The sequence below is a fragment of the Heterostelium album genome (assembly GCF_000004825.1).
Source record: "Heterostelium album PN500 unplaced genomic scaffold PPL_contig15, whole genome shotgun sequence".
In the NCBI taxonomy this organism is placed as follows: Eukaryota; Evosea; class Eumycetozoa; order Acytosteliales; family Acytosteliaceae; genus Heterostelium; species Heterostelium album.
Window position 1 is genome coordinate 369,261 of NW_008805092.1, and position 24,206 is coordinate 393,466.

The window sequence follows — 24,206 nt, forward strand, 5'->3', positions numbered from 1 at the left end:
ATGTATCGCTTATCAAACACCAGCGTGGACGAAACACTGTCTTCCGGTTCTTCTCTCGTTCGCTTCCTGGATTGGCTTACAACAAAAACAAAGAATGTGAACTGTGCTTCACATACTGCTCTGACCCATATTTCCATACATTCTTTAATTGTTGAGCAGTTATGCACAGTTTCAATCTTAACACCATTCTTGATTCCTTACAGCTTTCAGGTGGTCAACGGTTCGATTGGACAATGGAAGATGCGTTCAGTTGGTAAGAAGAAAGGACAACATCACTACTCTCGCTTCACTTGTATTTCATCAAATCTGGAAATTCTATTGTAAATCCTATTTTGGCGGTACTCCTCTCCACGAAAATAACCTACTATCTAACGAATCTATCATAAATGAATATATACAGCATATCGGTATTCTCATCAACTTGAGAAATAGCTTTACTTTTTTTTTATAACTAAAGTGTAATTTGATAGCTACGAAAGAAAAATAGATTTGTTGAGGAAAAAAAGAGATAAATAGAATGTGGACAGATCTCAGGAGGTTTTCATTATTGAGAATTGATTTGATTGCTGTGATGAGATCTTGTTGATCTTTGATCAAACCGATATATTATATTGCTATTTAATTAAAACTATAATTTGATTATGGTTGGAATGTTCTATGTTATTTCTTTAAAAATAAAAATAACCAAAGAAAAAACAAAAATGGTGAATCTGTTTTTTTTTTTTTTTTTTGAGAAAACAAAAGATAAACAGAATGAATGTGGACAGATCTCAGGAGGTTTTTCAGTTAAATTGAGAATTGATTTGATTGCTGCAATGAGATCTTGTTGATCTTTGATAAAATCGATTAATTATATTACTGTTTATTTTAATCATTAAATGAAGTTATGGTTTGAATCTTCTCTTATTCTTTTTTCTTTAATGTATCATTTGCAAAACAAATTTTTTAAAAGTAACATCAGTTTTTAATAGTTTTATTGTTTGTTGCTTATTTATTTAGAGATGAACAACTACTTTGTATACTTTAATTTAAAAGATCATGGAAGTAAATAATAATACAAATTTATTTGTACAATTACCACATACATTATTAACGAGAATCACCAATGAACTAAGAGACAACATTGACAAAATCTGTTTTAGTTTGGTCTGTAAGCGATGGTTCGATGAAAGAGACAGATATCTGTTGTTCAACATTGATAATCATATTAAACAACGTTATCTAAATGATGATGATTGTAGTTCATTATTCTTTACGAAATCATACAAATCAATCTATATCAAATCATTAGAAATCAGCAAAAACAACAAGAATAACTGTATTCTTTATATTGGTGATCTAAATGAGTATCAAAGACGTGATTATTACGATAGAATAAAGAATCCAATCATTGAATTTGATTATTTTATAGATTACAGTAAGTAACCAACTAAACTTTATCAATTCAATCAAACAATGTTTAACATCTAAAACTAACATAACTTTATTTATTTAACTTAAGAATTATTGAACACAATCGATAAGATACCAAGTAATGTTACCAATGTTTTATTAAATATATTTAATAAGTTGAATCAAGATGATTCCAAACATTTGTATAAACTGTTGGCAGAATCAAATGTTACACAACTCGATGGATGTAATACAGTTGTGCACCAACTTCCACCACGACTTGTCAAATTGACATTCGACAATCAATTCAATGAATCTTTGTCTGTTGGTTGTTTCCCTTCTACTTTGAAAGAGATTACTTTTGGCGAATATTTTAGCCAACCCATCCACAAAGGTGTATTTCTCGAAGGTCTGGAGAAGCTTGCTTTAGGTGCCAATTTTTGCGAGACAATTGAAAACTCTGCCAATGTATTTCCATCGACTCTAGAGTATCTGAGTGTTGGTAGTTACTATGATGCTCCACATGTCAATATGTTCCCACCAAATCTAGAGATCCTAGAGTACACTGCATACAATAGAGAATCCATCGATGGAATGTTGCCAGCCACCTTACACACCATCATCGATATACCATATCAATGGATTTCACACATTGGAAACCTACCAAATCTTAAACATTTGGTGAGTGTTAACAACGAGGATGTAAACGATTATGATAACAACGATGAATATAGTGCCAAACCGTTTGATCTAATTTCTATTCCAGAAGGAATCGAAACATTGATCATTGGCGATACAGAGTATGATTTTCTTGACAATGTATATACAGTATACAGGCTGAGTGGGGCACTTCCAAATTCGGTGGAAACATTCAATACCGGACCAAGTTACTATCAATTCGACACACTGTTTCCATCGGATATACAATACCACTTTAAAGAGTTAGCACTCAGCACCCCCGGAGATACCAAACCAATTCCTTCGAATATTAAAGCCAAGAAACTCTGTTTATCAAACTACCACAAAAGAGTTTTCAACGAGGGTGATCTTCCAGATGGCATTGAAATTCTTGAGTTCAGATATTGCAAGCAAATAGAATTCAAATCGGAACGTTCACTTCCAGATTCCATTAAAGAGATCATTGTTTATAACCAGACTCTAAACGATCTACAGATTCCAAGTGGTATGAACTCTAGTTCTTTGGAGTGTATAACGTATATTAATGACTGTAAACTAAGCATGAAGAAAGGTGTAAAGATACCGGAATCAATTCGAACACTCAACACAGTGTTTGATGCAACCAACTTTCAATACATTCCAACAACACTCACCAATATCAACTTTACCAACAGTATCGAATCTGTATCAAACAATATTGATTGTCAAGTGAGGAAATTAGATAGTAAATACTATTTAATGTTTGGAACAACCAACAGAATCAATTGCATTTCAACAATTTTCAACCAATCAATGTTTAATAGCTCACTAGTCGAGAAAATAGAGTCAAGAAGCAACCAAATCAAAAAGTAACTACTTCATCATCATCATCAAGTGGTTGTCAAATTCAATAAACAATAAGGTTATTTAAAACATTTATTTAAGTAAAGAAATATAATTATTTTGAGAGAAGGTTTATTTTGTAGATTTGTTTATTGTGAGGTTGCTGAAATGGATTATTAATAATTAATTTTGTAAGAGATCTCTGACCGAATTATTGTTGTAATAGATTTTTTTTTTTTTTTTTTAGGTTGTCAGAAACTGCAATAAGTTGTGGTAGTAAAGACATATAGCAGTATGATATTATAATAAATATTATTTTATGAGTTGTTAAGATGATTATAAAAAATGTTCTTGTTTATGGAGTTTATTTCGATTTTAAATATTGATTGGAACTACGGGTTCCGATACCTTGGAAATACGAACGTTTTACGTTCCGGTAGCGGGGAAACATAGTCTTTTTTTTTTTTAAAGAAGTAAAAATTGATTTATTAATTTTTATATTCGGATGGTGTGGGAAACTTAGTCATTACCGAGCCTCGAACCCGGTTCGAAGTCCCACGAAAAAAAAGTGATAAATAGAATGAATGTGGACAGATCTCAGGATTTTTCAGTTAAATTGAGAATTGATTTGATTGCTGCAATGAGATCTTGTTGATTATTGATCAAATCGATATATTATATTTCTATTTATATTAAAACAATCATTTGATTATGGTTGGAATGTTCTTTGTTTTTTCTTAAAAAAAAAAAAAAAATAGAAATAAATTTTAAAAAATGAAAATCATAATTATTATTTATGTACTTCTGGTTCTTAAATAGAAGCCACACTTTAAGTTTTGTTTTCATTTCTTATTTGGTTTTTTTCTTGATATTTTCTATTTTGGTTTTAGAAAATTATCTAAAACAAAGAAATAGATAAACAATATTTTATTGATCATATATTCAATTACAATTACTTAATGAATAACAATAGCACAAATAAATTTGTTAATTTACCACATACACTTTTAACAAGAATAATCAATGAATTAGATGAAAACATAGATAGAATCTGTTTTAGTTTGGTTTGTAAAAGATGGTTCGATGAAAGAAATCGATATCTTTCCTTCAAGACAGATATAAAGTATGACAAGAGTCGTTGGTATCTACGATCTTATCAATCAATCATTGAAAACTCAAATAACTCAAAGAAGATCTTTACTCTCTTGATTGGTGAAAAGTTAGAAAGCAATGCACTATTAGATCTAATCGACCCAAATGACTTTGATTTTCATTCAGAGTGTGGTATGTGTTAAAAAATCAATCTATTTATAAAATTAATGCTGTGTTCAAACTTTACTAATTCATATAAATAGGAACGGAATTATTATCACATGTTGATATCCCTTCAGGTGTAACTTCTGTAACTTTAAATGTGTTTGATACGATAAGTGAAGAAGAGAGTAGTCATCTCTTTAGATTGTTGAGAGAACAATCGAATGTAACTGAACTCAATGGATTACATACAGTTGCCTATCAGCTACCATCTAGTTTGAAGAGTATCAGTTTCGACCCTCAGTTCAACGAACCATTGACTGTGGGCAGCCTCCCAGCAGGATTAAAGATAATCCAACTTGAAGGGTACGACGGAACTATTGAAAGTGGAGCATTCCCTGATGGTGTTGAAGAGATCAATCTACAGTCTTATTCCAAACCATTGGGATATGGAGTACTTCCAAACTCTGTTAAATCATTGAAATATGCTGGAAGACATCCAATTGGAGTGGGTGTGCTACCACAAAATTTAGAAACACTAACCTACAGTGGATATCAATGTGAACTTGAAGATGGTGTATTACCAAGCTCTTTGACTTCACTGATTATGGCGCCATCACAGTGGATCCCCAAACTCAAGTCACACCATCTTCCAAATCTAAACTATCTAAATGTCTATGATTCACGTGGTGAGACAAATGAAGATGGAGAAGATTTCGTAAATGGAGAGAAAACAATTGATCTCAGTGAGATCCCAGCTACCGTTAGGAATCTTTGTTTCTACTATACCTATACTCTGCGATCTGCTTTATCAACTTCAATCACTCATTTAAATATCGATCGATGTAGATTTCGATTCACAGAAATCCTCCCAGAAGATAATCAATACAACTTCCAAGATTTGACAATTGGATATCGTAGCGAACAACAACCATTCCCAAAGAATGTCCAAACACTTCAACTTCACCTCCACGACTACAATCAGAGTATCAAGTGTGGAGAACTCCCTTTTGGAATTGAGTTATTGGAGTTCTGTGGCGTGATGTCTTATAATATTGAGCGTGGAGCACTGCCCAACTCCATAAAGAAACTCAATCTCTACAATCGATGTATTAAAGATATCAACAATGAAGGTGTGATTCCAGATTCTGTGGAATCAATAGGTTTATGTCATATTGGAGTATATGAGAGATACTCTGATGTTGTTGTGCCTCCAACCATAAGAAACCTGTCTACTAACATCAATAAAATAACAAGATGTAAAATAGCTCCCAATACTCTCACCAACTTGGAACTCAACTGTAATTTCAATCCAAAGCCAATCATTCAAATTAGAAAACTGGACAATCACCATTACTTAGTCATTGGCAAATCTAATCCCTTCAAATTCATCGCTGCCATGTTTCATGAATCACTATTCCTCGAAGAAATTTTCAGAGTTATCGTTGAAACCAACCCCAAGCCCAAAAGCAAAAGTTATTGTAGAATAATTTAAAAAAATTAAATATTAATTAAATAAATTATTAATTATTAATTTATTAAATATTATAAATTATTTTTTCTTTTACTCTTCTAAATGAACAGAATATCTTGGAGTGGTTTGACAAAACTTTAGATTTCCTACTGTAATTTTAACAATACCATGAACAAACTCTTTTAGACTGTTATTGTTTTTATATTGCGATAACAGTTGATCGTGTATTACCATCATTCTTTCAAAGTGTTCATTTATGATGTTGATAACTATATTGATAGATTTCTCAATACTGTTATTGTTCAAAGTAAGAATCTTTATATAGTTTGAAAGACTGGAATCTGGTATCTCTTTGTTGAATGAATAAAGATCGTTTACCAAATAGTTGGATATAGCATAAGAATAGATGAAATCTTTCATTAGTTTAGAGTTGACAATTTCCATTGACAATGGCTCTACTCTTGTGGTTGCCATATATGTATAGATTGCTTGAATTGAACTGGAATCCAATTCTCTAAAATGATAGTAATCTTCGAATGTCGTTTCAGAGTTGAGAGTTTTTGTTTTCTTGATAATAGAATGCATCCATTTCTTGTATTCTTCTAACATTTCATTGAGAGAATCCTCCAGGCAACCATGTTCCAACATTTCGTTGAGTATCTCCCAGAGTATTGTGGAGTATCGATCGTGTTTTCCATCTCTTGTAAATGAATTTTCAATATAATCATCTATTGACATTCCATTGATTCCTTTACATTCCGAAACATATCCGAGTGGTTCTAACAATTGATCATCTGTAATGAACAGCCATTCAAAAATCTTTATCAACCATTCCAACTGTTGTTTGTCGCTATCAGTAAATGATACCACCGCAAATCTCCAACCATTCTCAGCGATCTTCTTGTCCAATTGCCATCTACTTCTCCAACTCTCGATTTCATCCACCAATGACATTGAATGTTTATTCTCTGAAGCCCGATATCCTTTGAATTTCACCTGTGGAATTTTGAAAACCTGATTCTCTTTGCAATAATCATTTGGATTCCATTTTGAAATTAATATTTTATTATTTAATTCAAGACTTTCCATATCTTTAGTATAAATATATAGAAATATAAAAAAATTTATAAAGTTTTAATATTTTATATTTGAATTAATGTTGTGACAAGTTTGTATTTATAAATATTTATTTATATAATAAAAGTTTAAATAAAAAAATTATATTTTATAAAAATGGATGGTGTTAATATGATATTCGTTTTATATTTGTGTGATCGGTTTATTTCATTGAACGAATGCATATGAAACTGAAATAGTCTTTTAAAAAACTAAAAAGTATACTGTTCCTCCAATGTACGTTCATTAAATGAAAAATCCTGTAAATTAGAATGAATTAATTAAAAGTCACACACATGTGATGTTAAGATGAAAAGAAACAACCAAAAAAAACACAAAATAACAAAACACAAAGCAAACAAAAATTAATAAAAAGATACCCCGATTTTCATTCAGGTTAACCATACACAAAAAATATTAATAACAAAAAACTGTGTTCAAGCCAAATAAAACTGTTCACTTTTTTGAAAATTAATTGCAACAAAAAAAAAAAACACACACGAAAAGTGATTAATTTTTATCTATTTAATATATTTATCAATATAAATAGATAAAAAATAAAAAACAACCACATATAGATACAATACATGTCGTTCGTTCGTTCAATAATCATCATTTAAAAACTTTTTAATCATCCAATGGTTAGTTTTTAATTTACAATCATCATTGTACAATAACATATTGTGAAGTTGCTTGATCAACAATATGCTAAATAAATAACAAACGAACGAATAATTGATAATTTATCAATCTCTGTAAAATAAAAATTTATCTATCTTGTGAAAATCAATGAAATTTCATTAAAATTTTATAAAAATTCTCTTGATTTTTGTTTTCAATTGTGTCAATATCCAAATAAATAAACAAGTATTAATCTTTTAGAAACAAGTTTGAAGTTTCTTGTAAAAATATGACATTCTTTTCATGATCTAACCTATACTATTTTTATTAATAAACAATCTATAAAAAAAAATTGATATAAAATTTTGAAAATAACTTGTTTGTGTTGTTTGTTTAGTTTTTTTATTCAGTTCAGTTCATTTTTTTTTTTTTTTTTTTTTTAATAGATAGATTGTTAGTAGTTATTTATTTATTTAATTGTTTGTTATTTACTTTTTTTATTATATCTATATTATTATTTTATTGAGTGAAGTTAGGTAAAGTTAAAGTTAGTTATTAGTATAATAAAATTATAATATTAAACGATAGATAGATAGATAGATAAAAAAGAAAAGAAAAGAGAGAGAGAGAATGACAGACATCAATATTCATGTTAAAAACATAGAGGGTGTTGTTTATGATATAAATATACCTGCCGACTGCCCGGTTGGTGATCTAAGACAACGTGTACACGCACTCTCCAATATCCCATTGCAACAAGTAAGATTGATCTCAAGAGGAAAAGTATTGAAAGACGATAAGGATATAAAGTTTTATAGTACGTTCTATTATTATTATTATTATAATTTGTAGTGGTAGTTAGACTTGATGTTTGTTAACTAACTTGTTGTTGTTTGTTATTATTGTTATTGTTATTGTATTTTAAATTTTTAGATATTGAAGATGGTAACACAATACATTTAGTTGAGAGACCACCCGATTCTACAACAAACGATGCTACTCAGCAACCAACTCAACCACAGCAACAACAGCAACAACAACCAGGTGCTGGTGGTATGCCACAACAGAGAATATTTATCAATGGAATACCGTCGGCTAGCAACGACATAAACAGTACTATCCAGAATGTGCTGCGAGGATTGGCCGGTCCCAACTCTGTGGTGGTAGGCACATCCGTGCCGACCAATCCACAGATGATTCACCAGAACATGAGAAATCTGTTCAATTCAGTTTCACACCCAAATGCACCTGGACAACCACCAGCGGCACCGGCTGCACCCGCGGAGGAAGACACCAGAGGAACCAGTGAGAGAGTTGCCGATTCTCTCAGAGCGTCGCGAGCTGCACTCCAGTGGCTGATCGACCAGTCGGATCAAGCCATTCAGTCGTTGGAAAACGAGAGAAACCTGACCGACCAGAACGAAAGACAACAACTGCAAACTCAGATTCGCAACCTCCACTCTGCCTACATGCGTACTTCGATGGCGTCGAACAGCATGGGACAGTATCTCAGTGGCTACCAAGTTGGAACCACACCAAACTCTTCGACTGTCGCCATCCCACAGCCAACTGCACAAGTCTCTCAGATCTCTGTACAAATTCCAGGACTCAACATTCCAGTTCCACAAGCCGGTCAACAACAGCAACAGCAACAGCAACAACAGCAGCAACAACAACAACCAAATCAACAGGCAGGACAGCAACCAGGTGATCTACCAAATTTCCTTCAAAATATGATTGGTAATATTATGTCGGGATTGGGACAACCACAAGCAGCTGGACAACAGCAACAACCACAGGCAACTGGACAACCACAAGCCGGTGTCAATCCATTCCAGCAGATCTTCCAAAATCTTGCAAGACCACAACAACCTCAACAACCTCAAGCTGGTTCACAACAACCAGGTGGTGGTGGTGCTCCACAATTGAATCAATTTGAATCACTCCTTCAAACGTTACTCTCAAGTGTACAAACAAACAACAGCAACAACTCTGGTGAACAAGGTGATTCAATGTCTACGGTAATCGATAATCTCCCAATGATGATACTCAACTTTAGATACCTCTACTCTGAGGTACCGGCACAATCACTCGAGGGTCACAGAAACATCCGTAACGTTTTCATCAATGACTTTTTGAATGGTAACACCTCGCAAGAGAACATCGATAATTTCGTCAATGAATTTGTTGAAAGTCTTGTACCATATTTAAATATACCACCCGTAAGTAAATTCTATTTGTTTTCTGAAATGGTTAATCATATTACTGACTGTGTAAATATTACTATCCAAAAAGGAATTACAATCAAAGATATTACCTGGAAAGGATTTAACTGGAAGAATACTTGCATTGGTTAGAAGAGAGATGAAGAGATTGTTTGAAATTATACTAGTGGAACCGTCAGAGTCTTATCCACTTAGAAATCTAGCAAACGAATGGACTGGATCGTTCGTCTATGATTTAGTGAATACAATGGCAGATTGTCTCCAAGGTGGAACTGAAGATGCATTCCTCTTGATCAACAGATTCTTTAGTGAGAGTTTAGCATCGTTTGGTCCGATGTTTGGTATTTTCGTTCACCCAGTTATTAATTATTTAAGAACAAGCTATCAAACTACTGCTGCCCAAAGACAACAACAACCAAATAATAACAATAACAATAATAATAATGATGATATTAATATGAAAACAACAACAACACCAACTTCTACTACAACCACAACAACTACTTCGACATCAAACAACAACAGCAATAATAATTCACTATTCTCATCAAATCCAGTTAATAACAATGTAAATAGTAATAATAATAATAGTGTTATTCCACAGGAATGGATGGAAACAATTGAAAGAGATATCGCTAGACAACAACAACAGCCGGCAGCATCGAATCAAAATCAATTGAGTCAATTATATAGAAATCCAACCGCAACCAAAAAGAAACAGAAAACCTCTGACAACTCTTCGAATAGTCTGTTTGCCGAACGTCTAGGAGAAGCCACACAAGGAACCGATATTAATTTAAGTGGTAAGTAATCAATCGCGATCATCTTTTGCCCCTCCTCCTCTTCAGTCAGCATAAATCTCAGTCGACATTCCACTATCAAAACACACACTCATCAATCAGATTTTAACAATTTAATTCTTTGTCTTATTTTTTTATTTTCATATCAAAGATGTTGAAAAATTAGATAAGAAAAGATTACGTGAAGATTAGTTAAACAGTAAGCTCATTCATATAATCTTTTTTTTTCTTCTCTTCTTTTTTATAATTTTAATTATCTTTTTTAGATTTGTTGACCAAAGCTCAAAACGAAGGTTTAGTAGAGTTGTATGATACATTAATTGAAGAACAAAAACAACAACAACAAAATCAACAATAAATAATAATAACAACAACAACAGAACCAACAATAATATAATAAATACAAATAAAGATAAATATGGATTTAAAAACTAAAAAAAAAAAAAAGAGTCCATTAGAAATTAATGATATAATAAAACTACTATATAAACTATAAACTATAATTTCTAATCTAAAGATATCTTTATCAATTGTGTGTATGAAAATTTCCATTGCCTGAAAAAAATTGATCATCAAAAAAAAATAAAAAAAATAAAAAAAAATTGATGCATCTTCGTTTTTTTGTTTTTTTTTTATGATGACTAATGATTGTTGTATAATTAATCAGTTTCACTCTCTCTTTATTTATATAATTAATCATATGATTGATTCCCAATTTAGTAACAATAACCAATTGGAATTAAAAAGAGAGATTTTTATATATTTTAGTTTAAATTTAGATTTATAATTGTAACAGTACATATATATATATATTTATAGATATAGTATATTAGATATATAGTATATATCTCAAGTTTAGTTATAAATCTGAATATCTATTTAAAATTGAATAATGAATCGATATTTAATTTCATCGATTTCAAGTGGTGTCTCAAAAGTACAGAGACAACAACAGCGTACTCAGAAGTTGTATTGTAGTGTGGTCAATGGCTGTGGTGGTGGTGTAAACACACGATTTGGATATGGAAATGGTGGTACTAATAGTATGATGGTTACATCCTATCAGGAGAGATCGGCGTTGATGAACGGTTCATCAGTGCAATTGCGTTACAACTTTATCACTGATTTCTTTCAGAACTACAAGAGTTTGATCAATGAAACACCGGAATACAGAAAGAATATCGATGATTTCAAGTTACTCTTTGGAATAAAGCCGAAACCACCTGTCACCGATGCTGACCAACAACAAAAGAACAACGAAGGATACACCGGTCCAAAGATGGATTTTGGAACTGGACAACAACAACAACAAACAACTACAGATGGACAGCAACAACAGCAACAACAAGGACAAGAAGGTGCAGCTGCTGATGGACAACAACAACAACAACAACAAGGACAACAACAGGAACAAAAGAAATACTCATCGAAAGAAGAGGAATTAAGAGATAAATATAAGGAATACTATAAGGATTATGAAAAGAGACAGAAGGAAGCGGATGTCATGTCAAAGATCAAGGGTGAGATTACACCAGATCAAAAACTGCAACTGGAGAACGCCTACAAAGAGACACTCGGTGTTCGTCCACCATATCCACCATTCCAGCCAACCAACTACGAGCTCATCTCCACCGATTTACGTTCACAGGCATTTGTAGATCGTTTGAAACTACCGCTCTACTATGACACCAGAATGAATCTCGCCGATATGACAGAGGAAGCGATCGATGCCGCCGACGATGATCACCTGCCAGACCTGATCATCATGCTGAAGCAACGTGAACAAGAGTTCCGTGAAAAGGGAATGGATCCACCCGAAGTCGATTGGGATTCAATGACCTCAGTAGAGCAATTCGATGAATTACCTGATATGTATAAAGATAGTTGTAAGTAGATCGCTATCTGTTGCTATTTTAATAATTTATACACGTCTAACTAAATTTCGATAATTTATAGTTGCTCCAACAGAAGAAGAGTTGGCCAAGTTGGAAGAATTGAAATTACCAATTCCAGTGGAAAAGGATGCTATGTATTGGAAGATACAAAACCATCAGAAATGGCTGGATCGTTTGGTCAAGGTCACTGAATACCTACCGACATTGGGTGGAAACTATTTCTACTTTTATTTGAACAAATTCTCACAGATGATCACCTCTGACCCAACCACAAAATTTTATATGGATTACAAAGATATCTTACTGCCAGGTTTCGAATTAACTAAATTCCTTGAAGTAAGTTGAAAAACTATCCAACCATTTTCAACCAATCGATAATGATATTAACTATTATTACTATTATTTTATTTAAATTTAGATTTCAAAACAAATATTTATTCCAGAGTTTTTGAAACTTTTCTTGGTTGGAAATGTAGAGGAGATGGATACTTATTGTAGTGAGACTGGTTTGAAGATCGTATCTGGATTCATCAAGGCCAGAGAGGAAGGACACAAAGTATTGGATGGACAACTGTTGTCACTCGAAAACTTTGAGTTCCAGGGTATTCGTCAGACCGAAGATGACGAACTACTGTTTGTCTTTAGAATGCATGTTATTAGCACACATTGTATTAGAGACTACCTTTATAATATAGTTCAAGGTGGAGGACCTGTAAGTAAATTACTAAAAAACTAAAACTAAAGCATTTATTAATAACAATCATTAAATTTTAAAACGAAAATACAGAGTGATTTAATTGCTACACCAATGTTAGTAGCATTAACAGTTGATTTGGATGCCAATGATTTTGGATATGTTGTACATCAGATTTCAATTCAGGTAAGGAAAAAAACTATAGATTATCAAAATATAGTCAGTACTTTCATTTAACTAATATATTTCCTTATTTTGTAGCATTCTGAATCAATTTATCTCTAAAATACAATAAAATATTATAATAAATTAAAAAATATAAAAATTAAAAAAAAAAACTGGTCTGATTAATTTAAAAAATCATTAACTGCTGATGAGGGTTTATTGTTTCCAAGATTAATAGTAGAATTCAAACACTCAATTCATTTTATAAGTGGAAAGCATTTGTTTTATTAATACACAATAACTAGTTTACAAGAAAAAAAAAATCATTAATAATTGTTAATCAAATTTTCATTGGTCCTATTCAAACAATCTGCAGACCAAAAAAGAAAAGAAATAATTTGTTTCTTAGAAATATACATGTGTGCCTATTTTTATAATATTTAATACAAAATCCAGTAATTTTTATTTAACAATTATATATTTTTATTATTTATTATATGCACATTCAGATTTTTCCTAAAAAGTTAATTTTTAGATTAATTATTTTTATTTTATTTTTCTTATCTACCACCCAATAAAATCGTGCACTTTTAGATAAAAAATAGTGTGTGTTATTCAAATTTTATGGATTTTTGAAATTTGGAAAATCCCCTCCAAAATTTGAATTCAAAAAATCAAATTTAAATTTTCAATCGTTAAAATCAAAAAACAAAAAATCCGCTTAAATTAGTGTGTTGATGTTCAGCTAAAAATTGACAACAATTTTATTTATTTAATTATTATTATTTATTTTAACGGTCACTTTTCAAAATCCAACAACAAAAAAAAACATTTTGTTTAAACACACATTTCATTTTTCAATTCAATCATATCAAAAAATAAATATATATTTTCTGTAGTCATACAAAATAGTTTTTATTAAAACTAAATATATATTTTCTCAATTTCACTCACTCTTTTTTTAACAAAAACATCCAACCTCTTTAAAACAACCATCTCTATTAATTGTATTTTTCAATACATTTCCTTTCATTTTAAATTAACTTTTAATAACAATGGTAAGTTTTTATAATCTTTAATATATTTATTATAAATAAATAATTATACAGATAACTAACAATTAAATAAATATAATATATGAATTGTATAGTCAACTGAAACCTCCAAAGCTACTGCCAAAGTCCCAAAGAACCCAGCCGCTGGTTCCACCAAAACCAAGAAGAAGCCAGTATCCAAGTCATCTAAAGCTTGTATTATTGTAAGTTTAGTTTATTTTACTAGTATTTATAGTTTGCATAATAGTTTATCTAATTATAATATTATAAATAATAGTTCCCAGTAGGTCGTATTCATACTATGTTGAAGCACCGTGTTCCAACCAAGCGTGTATCTGTTCTTGCTTCAATTTACCTTGCTGCCATCCTCGAATATTTGACATCTGAAGTCCTCGAACTTACAGTTTCCACTTTGAAACAACAACAAAGTGGTGTCCGTCGTATCTCCCCAAGACACATTGTACTTGCCATCAAGACTGATGAAGAATTAGATCAATTGATTAAATGTATGTATTCAAAACAGCAACATCATTTTCAAGGTTTTAAACAAATATTAATTATCTTACTATTCTATTTATTTTTACAATAACAATATAGCCAATACTACTATTGCTGGTGGTGGTGTCCTCCCACATATCCACAAGAATTTGTTAAAGAATGAAGAGAAGCCAGTTACTCACAAGAAAGCTGCCAAGGCTTCTGCCAAATAAATGACAACAACCCTATCCTAACAAGATACCAAAGACATTCAAAGTGCAAGAGTTAATCACTCTTTCATTGGAAGTCTTTATGGGTGGTGTCACAAATTTGGCATTGGACCCATGATTTTTTTTTTTTTTTTTAAAAAATAACAAATAACCAACAACAACAATAATAATAATTTATAATCAATCTTGTATAAAAGTAATATAACAACAATAAAAGGAAACAAATTAATTGTTTAAAAATTTTAAAAAAAAAAAAACACTTTTTTTAATATCTTTGTTAGTTTAAGCAAAACATGACATCATGTTTCAGTCCAACCCAACCAGTTTATCATTTCAAAAGTTATTTTCTTTTTGTTTTTATTAAGTTGACCGCCCAATCAAATCGGTCAACACAATTTATTTATATTTTTTATTATTCTGTCTTTGTACACTTGTTAAATTAATCACTTTAATTTAATTATTTTATTCTCTTGAGATTACGATTGCAGATGCACCTCCACCTCCATTACAAATACTGGCGACACCAATCTTTCCACCTCTTTGTTTCAAAACAGATAATAATGTACAGATGATTCTTGAACCTGAGCTACCCAATGGATGTCCCATAGAGACAGCTCCACCAAAAACATTGATCTTTGAATGAGGAATATTCAATTTCTATATATATAATGATTAATAGTGATAATAATATATTATTAGATAAAATTAATTTAAATATTAAAAATATTATAATATTTACCTTCATATTTGCTAAAGCTACTACACTGAAAGCTTCATTGATTTCATAATAATCAACTTGATCTTGAGAGATACCAGCCTTTGATAAAGCCTTTGGAATGGCAAGTGCTGGTGCAGTGGTAAATTGTATTGGTTCTTGTGCGGCATCAGCCATACCAAGTATATATGCAATCACTGGGACACCCATCTCTTTGGCTTTGGACTCACTCATAAGAATCAAGATTGATGCACCATCGGATATTGTTGAAGCATTTCCAGCTGTAACAGTTCCATTTTCCTTCTGGAAAGATGGTTGTAAATTACCTAATTTCTCAAAGTTTGCCTTAAAAAAATAAAAAGAGAATAAAATAAAAAAAATAGTTAGTTATATTATTATTCTTCTTCTGACTAATATTGAATAGCTAGCTTTGATAGTTACATTTGAAACTTCATCATCTGTGCTTACAACGGTAGCTGGTTTTGCTTTTGTTCCTGGGATGGTGATTGGAACGATCTCTTCGTTGAACCAACCGTTCTTGGTTGCTTCTTGTGCACGTCTGTAGCTGTTGAGTGCGTATTCATCTTGTTCTTGTTTGGAGATGGAGTAGTCTTTCGAGCAACGCTCTGCAGCCAGTCCCATATGGAAGTTACCGAATGGATCGGTCAAACCGTCTTTAATCATTCCATCGATCATCTGTTGGTGTCCCATACGATATCCGTTACGTGCGCTTGTCAGGTAGTATGGCACGTTCGACATCGATTCGAAACCACCGGCAACAATCACCTTGGCACAGTCGGTCTGGATCAAGTTGACACCGAGCATCACAGCCTTCATTCCAGAGGCACAGACCTTGTTGACTGCAGTACATGGCACGCTGTCTGGAATGCCGGCACCGAGTGCAGCTTGTGTAGCGGGTGCCTGTCCAACGTTGGCAGACAACACATTGCCAAGCAATACTTCATCGATGGACTCTACCAGCTTCGGATGGTTGACATTCTCAATCGCTTTTCTAATGGCGATAGACGCCAACTCTGTGGCGCTCAACGAAGCAAGTGAACCATTGAAACCACCCATAGGAGTTCTTACATAACTAACAATAGCTACTCTTTCAAAGTTATTAGATATCATTTTTCTATTACTGTTGTTGTTGTTGTTTGATGAACAATTTTCTACTTCAATATGATTACAAATATTCTGAACTCTATCAATATAATTATAGTTATTTACAATACTATTGTTTAAATTGTTGTTGTTGTTGTTTTGATTATCGTTACAATTACTGTTGATATTTATGAATGAAGAAGAGGAAGAGGATGTTGATACTTTATTCATTAATATAAATATAATAATAATAATAATAATAAGTAGTGTCTCAAATGAAAATTAATATAAAAAATTGATGTGTTTATTTTTGTTTTTTTTTGTAATAGAAAACAAAAAGGTGGTGTTAAATGGGTAACAGGTGTTATTAATTATCACTATTATAACAGACTTTTTTGACAAAAAAATATAAAGTTTAAATCTAACTATCAAGTGACAACGTATACCAATGAAGAGAAAAAAAAAAACAAAAAATTAAAGTAAAATTTGTTCAGCAATGGAGATCTTTCAAGATTTAAAATAAAATTTAAATCATCCAAAGATATTTTTTAAAATTTTGGGCACTTCAAGGTTGGTTACTGTTTTTATTACCTATTTAACTTCATCCACTAATTTTCTTTTTTAATTGTTTTTTTTAAAAAAAAAAAACAAAGACATAATTGATTAGTGTGATTAGTGTGATAATTATACAATGATAAAAATATCTATCATGATAGTTTGTTTTTTTTTGTATTGTTGTTTTCAATGCATGTCATTGATATTGTATTGATGTACCTATAAATAGTAAAAAGTGTGTTTGTATATGTTGTTTTTAATATGTTTGTTACCCACATGCCAATATAAACAATATTTAAATTATTCTGCCAAATAATAGATAGATACAATAAACAATGCAATAGGTAGATTTAAATTAGAAATAGATTAATTATTCAAATCCAATAACAACTTTATTGGGGTGGTGGTTACATCAACGACAATAACAACAATAGCAATAACAACAACTACCAATAACAATTGTAACAGTCTGGGATTGAGGTGCTTGTTCCAATGTCGAGAGTATTGACAACATACGAAAACAAAAGTATCATAGGTGATCGATTGATTTCTACAAAATGTCTATTCTCATGAAGAACAGCTGAGATGCAATTAGATTTATTTAATCTATAAAGTCTTTCGAGTCCTCTACCCCAAATAGTAAGTAATTTCCACTTACAAACAAAGGTTTCTATAGGTCCTAAATTACGATAAAGTTTAACTAACACAACACAGAGATTTTTCATCAATACCATCTTCAGCGGTAATCAAGTTGGTAGTCACAACAACTTTAGCTGATTTAATGATTTTTTATTATAATAACTTTAAATTTTCATATGACCATCTATTACTTTTAACTTTTGATTATGTTGAAATTATTTTTGATGTTTTCGTTCGTTTTTTTATTTTCATATGTAAAATTTTTTTTTTTTCTCTAACTCTTTTTAATTTACTTTTAATTTAAAACATGTTGTTGGCATAAATAGAAATAATGCTTACAAATAATATCTGTAAATACACTTTGTCAATTAGCAATAGATTCAAAATTAGAAACAACATACAAATCTATAACAACTTTATTGGTGGTAACAACAACAGCAGTTTCAACAACAACAACAACCATATTAATATTAATAAAAATCTTAGAACAATGACCACCATCAATAACAACAGTAATACAATAAAAACAATTGAAGAAGGTAGCGATGTTAGTAATTTAATTAGTGATAATTTCTTTATTGCAGATGATGATGATAGCGTTGCAGCAAGTGGTAGTGGTAATAATAATAGCAATGAAAGTGATGGTGGTTTCGATATATTTAGAAATAGAAGCAATAGAGAAGAGATTGAAAAACTAAAGAAACAAGAACGATTCCACGCTACACCGGCAGGAGCACCGCGTGCACCACAAAGCAAGATACGTAGCGAGAAAGACAAGACTTCACACGAGATGAAAATGGCACATTTCGCAAAGATTCAACAGTTTTTCGATGAGAACAAACATCTGGTGGACATCGATCGTATGGCAACTCTAAAGAAGTCACCGATGGCGCTGTTGTTTGCTTATGTCGGTACCGGTTACCACGGACTGGAGTACCAGATCTCCGGGTACAATGCACTGGAGAACACGCTGGAACAAGCGCTTTTCAAAGCGGGACTGATTCTACCATCGAATCTGGGTGATCTCGATCGTATCAGGTGGAGTCGATCCAGTCGAACCGACAAAGGTGTACACTCACTGAGCACACTGCTGGCGGGTTGTCTTGAGATTGAAGATGGCAGCGGCTACTATCCTGAGAAGGTGGCAGTACTGATCGAAAAGATCAATCGTGGTCTACCACCAAATCTGAGGATATTGGCACTGGCACCAACAAGTCGATCTTTCGATCCCAGAAGACAATGCACAAGCAGAACCTACCACTATGTTCTGCCAAAGAAGTATCTCGGTACAAAACTCACACTCGAACAAATCAACGAATCGATTCTACCATTATACATCGGTTCCAATTCCTATCACAATTTCACAAGTCACAGAAGAACTTATAAAGATCTAAATGAAGATAAAAAGAAAAAGAGAGGAGCTCATAGAAATAAAGAAGAAGAAGAAGAAGAAGATGATGATGCTGATGAAGAAGAAGAAGAAGAAGTAGTAGAAACAAAAGAAGAGAATAGCAATAATAAAAAGAGTGATGTAAAAGATCAAACTTGGAAAGAGACACCAGTTGATCGTGATGCAGAAATGTTGGCATATAGAGTAAACTCTACGAATGTTAGAAGAATCAATTCATTCAAGGTAGTCGAAACATCTTTTAAGACAAAGAATGTCGATGGTGGTGGTGGTGGCGATGAAGAATGGGTTCGTTTCGAGGTGGAAGGTGCATCGTTTATTCAATATCAAATCAGAAAGATGATTGGTTTCGTCTTGGCAATTGGCAACGGCTATTGCGATCGTAGAATGTTAGAGTTGGCATTGAAGTCACCGTTTTCAATTCGATCGCCGGTGGCACCACCCAATCCACTGTATCTCTTTGACTTCTCGCTGAAAGAGAGAACCTCGTTGTTACCACTCAATCTTTTCAACCAAGAGCAAGTTCGTCCGTTGAAAGAGCAGTTCTGTCAGAACACGCTATATCCACACCTAGCAGAGATCAATGAAACCGATCATTTCTTCAACAAATTCATGCAAGAACTTCTACCGAATCATTTCTACTCGCCAGAGAAGGAGAATGTCGAACAATTCGAACAACTCTACTCTAAATACCTTCGATTCATAGAGGAACAAGCAGAACGTAAGAAACAACAACAACAAAGAAGAGAACAAAAAGAGAAAGAAAGACAACAACAATCGAGATCAGACAACAATTAATTAAAGTGTGAACAATAACATAAGAGTTGTATTGATTATGTCTTTGTTAAAAAAAAAAAATCGATTTTTTTTTATTTTTATTTTTCATTTTTTTTTTTAAATTTTTTTCTCAACACCACTATTCATTTTTTATTTTATTTTTTTTTTACTTGTTCAATATCTATCTAATAATTCCAACGTTGTTTTTGGTATTGTATTATCTCAAATTGATTCTAGATAAGAAAAGATTGGAATAGAATTATAGTTATTAATTCAATAGTTTATATTTGATTGATTTATAAAGTTAGAATTTAGAATATAAACAGAGGATGGTAGCCAATTTCGATCAAGTCTTATTTGAGACATTGGATAAGGATGGTGTCATTGAGAGTTCAAGACAGATGTGCCAAGCGAATGGTTGGGATGACCATCAAGCAGTCGTTGGTGATCTAAAGTCATGGGAGTCAATGAACGTCGTCACTTTGGAGTTCAAAGAGAGCTCTTCATTAAACTTGACTGAAAACGGTGAGAGTGCAGTCAAGAATGGTTCACCAGAGTTCATCTTGTACTCTGCAGTACCAGCTGAAGGTATTTCCGTTAAGGAAGCCAATGTATGTTGTTTAACTATACAATATAGTTTTTGTTTTGTATCCACAATCATATTAATATTGTTCAATTCATATCGGTTTTATAGGAAAAGTTTGGTGCAACTGCTTTTGGTTCTGCCAAGGGTAAGCAATGGATTGTTATCGATAAAGGTTTGGTCAAGAGAAAGCAAGACGGTATTGAAGACACCACAAAGAATCTTTTGGTCAACCTCGCCAATTTGGATCCAAAGGGAGAAGATATTAAAGCATTGAGACGTGCAAAATTAGTTGAAGAAAAGTAAGTATTGATTTATGTTTAGATTTGTAAATGTTCTTCAACTAATTTTGCTTATTGCTCTATGCTTTTTTATTTAATAGGACATTGTCATATTGCAAGATTAGTAAAGGAGAAAAGTATAATATTAGAAAGAAGGAATGTTCCGATTTGACTGCCGATATGTTAAAGACAGAGTCATGGAAGGATGAGACATTCAAATTCAATCATCTTGCACTCGGAGAAATCCCAAGTTCGGGATTCCGTCATCCATTGAGCAAGGTAAAGGCAGAGTTCAAACAGATTTTCATTGAGATGGGATTCGAAGAGATGCCAACTGCAAACTTTGTTGAAAACTCTTTCTGGAACTTTGATGCTCTCTTCCAACCACAACAACATCCAGCTCGTGATGCTCATGACACCTTCTTCTTGAAGGATCCAGCCACCTCACACGATTTCACAGATGATTATCTCGCTAAAGTACACAAAGTACATCAAGAAGGTGATTATAATTCATTAGGGTAAGTTATCAATCAAAACCAACAAGTATATTTAAAAAATGTATTAACATTTTCCGTTTTCGTTTTTTTCAGATGGAGATATGATTGGAAGCTTGAGGAAGCTGAAAAGAATATTTTGAGAACCCATACAACTGCTGTATCATCTCGTATGTTATATAAATTGGCACAGGTAAATATTTATTTTGATAATTTTAGTGTTATGACTTGTTCTGAATCGATTAATAATAATACTTTTTTTTATTTATTATTATTTTTTAGACTGGTTTCAAACCAAAGAAATATTTCTCGATTGATCGTGTTTTCAGAAATGAAACATTGGATGCTACTCATCTTGCAGAGTTCCATCAAGTCGAGGGTGTCATTGCCGACGTCGATATTTCATTGTCACATTTGATCGGTATTTTCACTGAATTCTTCAAGCGTTTGGGTATCACCGATATCAGTTTCAAACCAGCCTACAATCCATACACCGAACCAAGTATGGAGATCTTTGGTAAGCATCCAAAGTTGGGCCGTATCGAACTCGGTAACTCTGGTCTTTTCCGTCCAGAGATGTTGTTGCCAATGGGTCTCCCACCCAATGTCAGAGTAGCTGCCTGGGGTCTCTCTCTTGAAAGACCAACCATGATCAAATATGAACTTAATAGCATTCGTTCAATCTTTGGAAATGATTTGAACATCAACTCTATCAAATCAAATCCAATTTGTATGTTCCCAACCGATTTCGAATAAATCAATAAACAAAAAATAAATAATCAAAAAAAAAAAAAAACATTATTTAAATTTGATTAAAATTGAATCTATGTTTAGTAGTTGTGCGTTGAATAATGGACAGTTAATGATTAATATAAATCTTAACATCAGGATTAATTAAAAGGGTTTAAAAATATAAACTAAAAATTTATTGTAACTTTAAAATATTGTACTTGATTGGTTATTTATCTCCTGATTGAGAGAGAGAAAGATTATCCAAATTCATTCTTTCTTTTGTTTTTGTTAAAAATACATATTTGAATGTTTGGTATTTCTTTCTTTCTTTCTCTCTAACTATCTTATAGAAATTGCTTCCAAAGTGTCACTTTTGAACGATTGGGGAAGTTGATTATTGGTACATTGAGTTGAATGGATTGTTGATTAATTAAGCTACAGTACTCGTTCATTTTGACTCCATTTGTGTTGGATTGGATGGTTGGATTGGTTGATTTAAAATACTTTTTAAAAACAAGAAAATAAAAATGGGATGTTGTTTCACTAGGTAGATCAGACTTTGTGTGTATGGCTGACAAAAGGAGGCTGCTCAATTAATGAACCTTGGACATTGGGATGTTGAAAGCGGGATTCTCCAACTTTTCGTTGGATCCAGATCCATTCAATACCCAATCGGCAGAGTCAAAGAACTTCTTGGAGTGTAGTCTTTGGTGGACAAGGTTTCTCTGTGGAAGACCATACTTTGGATTGATGGCGACTTTTCCATTGGTAGTACCATTTACCAGCTTTGGCTCAGTTGGAACGACTGATTGTTCTTGGATGTTGTTATTATCGTTGGCGGACATTTGCAGATGTTATTAAAGACTTGAGGACTTGTTTATATTGTTTTAAAATAAAAAAATGGTTGGTTTGGTATGGATGATGTCACTAAGGAGAATCTACAAAAAATAATTGGAAATTAGAATTTATTTAAATAAAATTGAGAATATTTGGAGAACAAGAATTTACACAAAATTAAAAATTGATTTTGCAAGAAAAAAAATAAATTAAAAATAAAATTTGAAATTGGTTTACACAAAGATAAATAAAGATAGATAGTTGTATATATATTTATAGATTGTATAGTTTTTATAAAATGGGTGAGAAGTGAATAGCAAATATATGTTAAAATAGCAACTGCAAAATCTTTTTGTAGGCCAATTCAATGAGAAGTTGTAATTTTGAAAAAATTAAAAAATAAAATAGATATAATATTACAATTAGGTGTAGAAAAAATAAGTATTGTTTTATTGGATTGTGCTTTGGTTGCACAGTCGGTTAGTATTCCAAAAGTAGATATGAATTTAAGAAAAAAGTAAAAAATAATAATATATTATGTAGTAATAGTAACACAATATTTTCCAATTTGATGTTGTAATATTTAATATTTGAATGCAAATATTTGTTTGATGGTAATTTGGTTTGTTGATGAATGAAAAGAGTAATTACCTCTATTTATATGGTTGTATTTGTAGCAAGTTTTCACTTTTAAAAATGTTTTGGAAATTAAAAAATTAATTATAACATTCTTAATAAGGCAGTTGAATAAGAGAGAACATTACCTACATGCACACAGACAGACACAAAAACCAATACATATATATACATATTGGTTTGATTTTTTCAAATAACCCACACTCTCTTTATGTTGGATGTATATGTTTGGAAATAAATAACAAAAAAAAAAAAAAAAAGTGAAGTGTATTGTAATCGATAGTGGTGTGGTTATTTTTGATATCATATTTTAAATTGGTGAGAGAAAAAATGATATGGTTTCCATATATCGAATCCAACAGTATCACTTTATTTTATACTTGGTGAATATTTTTTGTGTGGTGGGTGAAAATGATGATTATTACAACACAAAAAATTAAAGGCAATTGAAAAATAGTGAGAGATAGAGAGAGTTGAACATTTTTTTTTAAAAATTATTAGAAAATAAAAACTAAACTAATTGTACTGTGGTGGTTAGATAACAATA

General features: G+C 31.8%; 9 protein-coding genes across 9 annotated transcripts; 6 read left to right on the forward strand and 3 right to left on the reverse strand.

The window, feature by feature from the left end:
• Positions 1 to 240: 240 nt before the first annotated feature.
• On the forward strand, positions 241 to 5,641 carry PPL_06344 (uncharacterized protein; the record flags this gene model as incomplete). The annotated part of the gene is made up of 7 exons (XM_020577203.1): positions 241 to 292; positions 953 to 978; positions 1,036 to 1,417; positions 1,502 to 2,918; positions 3,140 to 3,168; positions 3,802 to 4,176; positions 4,248 to 5,641. The coding sequence occupies 7 exons, from the start codon at positions 241 to 243 to the stop codon at positions 5,639 to 5,641; spliced, it is 3,675 nt and encodes a 1,224-aa protein (XP_020432877.1).
• Positions 5,642 to 5,710: 69 nt separating this feature from the next.
• PPL_06345 (terpene synthase family protein) lies at positions 5,711 to 6,709 on the reverse strand (the record flags this gene model as incomplete). Its single annotated transcript, XM_020577204.1, has 1 exon — positions 5,711 to 6,709. One exon carries the CDS (start codon positions 6,707 to 6,709, stop codon positions 5,711 to 5,713), a length of 999 nt encoding a protein of 332 aa, XP_020432878.1.
• Positions 6,710 to 7,987: 1,278 nt separating this feature from the next.
• PPL_06346 (uncharacterized protein) lies at positions 7,988 to 10,740 on the forward strand (the record flags this gene model as incomplete). The annotated part of the gene is made up of 5 exons (XM_020577205.1): positions 7,988 to 8,174; positions 8,291 to 8,410; positions 8,588 to 9,630; positions 9,653 to 10,385; positions 10,649 to 10,740. The coding sequence occupies 5 exons, from the start codon at positions 7,988 to 7,990 to the stop codon at positions 10,738 to 10,740; spliced, it is 2,175 nt and encodes a 724-aa protein (XP_020432879.1).
• A 534-nt stretch (positions 10,741 to 11,274) lies between these two features.
• PPL_06347 (uncharacterized protein) lies at positions 11,275 to 13,256 on the forward strand (the record flags this gene model as incomplete). Its single annotated transcript, XM_020577206.1, has 4 exons — positions 11,275 to 12,268; positions 12,339 to 12,613; positions 12,696 to 12,989; positions 13,233 to 13,256. The coding sequence occupies 4 exons, from the start codon at positions 11,275 to 11,277 to the stop codon at positions 13,254 to 13,256; spliced, it is 1,587 nt and encodes a 528-aa protein (XP_020432880.1).
• Positions 13,257 to 14,191: 935 nt separating this feature from the next.
• On the forward strand, positions 14,192 to 14,901 carry H2AZ (histone H2A; the record flags this gene model as incomplete). The annotated part of the gene is made up of 4 exons (XM_020577207.1): positions 14,192 to 14,194; positions 14,287 to 14,394; positions 14,469 to 14,697; positions 14,789 to 14,901. The coding sequence occupies 4 exons, from the start codon at positions 14,192 to 14,194 to the stop codon at positions 14,899 to 14,901; spliced, it is 453 nt and encodes a 150-aa protein (XP_020432881.1).
• A 459-nt stretch (positions 14,902 to 15,360) lies between these two features.
• PPL_06349 (uncharacterized protein) lies at positions 15,361 to 16,948 on the reverse strand (the record flags this gene model as incomplete). Its single annotated transcript, XM_020577208.1, has 3 exons — positions 15,361 to 15,555; positions 15,638 to 15,958; positions 16,055 to 16,948. The coding sequence occupies 3 exons, from the start codon at positions 16,946 to 16,948 to the stop codon at positions 15,361 to 15,363; spliced, it is 1,410 nt and encodes a 469-aa protein (XP_020432882.1).
• Positions 16,949 to 18,242: 1,294 nt separating this feature from the next.
• On the forward strand, positions 18,243 to 20,117 carry PPL_06350 (pseudouridine synthase family protein; the record flags this gene model as incomplete). The annotated part of the gene is made up of 1 exon (XM_020577209.1): positions 18,243 to 20,117. One exon carries the CDS (start codon positions 18,243 to 18,245, stop codon positions 20,115 to 20,117), a length of 1,875 nt encoding a protein of 624 aa, XP_020432883.1.
• Positions 20,118 to 20,425: 308 nt separating this feature from the next.
• Positions 20,426 to 22,210, forward strand: pheSA (phenylalanyl-tRNA synthetase; the record flags this gene model as incomplete). Its single annotated transcript, XM_020577210.1, has 5 exons — positions 20,426 to 20,707; positions 20,791 to 20,981; positions 21,062 to 21,478; positions 21,551 to 21,647; positions 21,737 to 22,210. The coding sequence occupies 5 exons, from the start codon at positions 20,426 to 20,428 to the stop codon at positions 22,208 to 22,210; spliced, it is 1,461 nt and encodes a 486-aa protein (XP_020432884.1).
• Positions 22,211 to 22,779: 569 nt separating this feature from the next.
• Positions 22,780 to 23,031, reverse strand: PPL_06352 (uncharacterized protein; the record flags this gene model as incomplete). The annotated part of the gene is made up of 1 exon (XM_020577211.1): positions 22,780 to 23,031. The coding sequence occupies one exon, from the start codon at positions 23,029 to 23,031 to the stop codon at positions 22,780 to 22,782; it is 252 nt and encodes an 83-aa protein (XP_020432885.1).
• Positions 23,032 to 24,206: the final 1,175 nt, after the last annotated feature.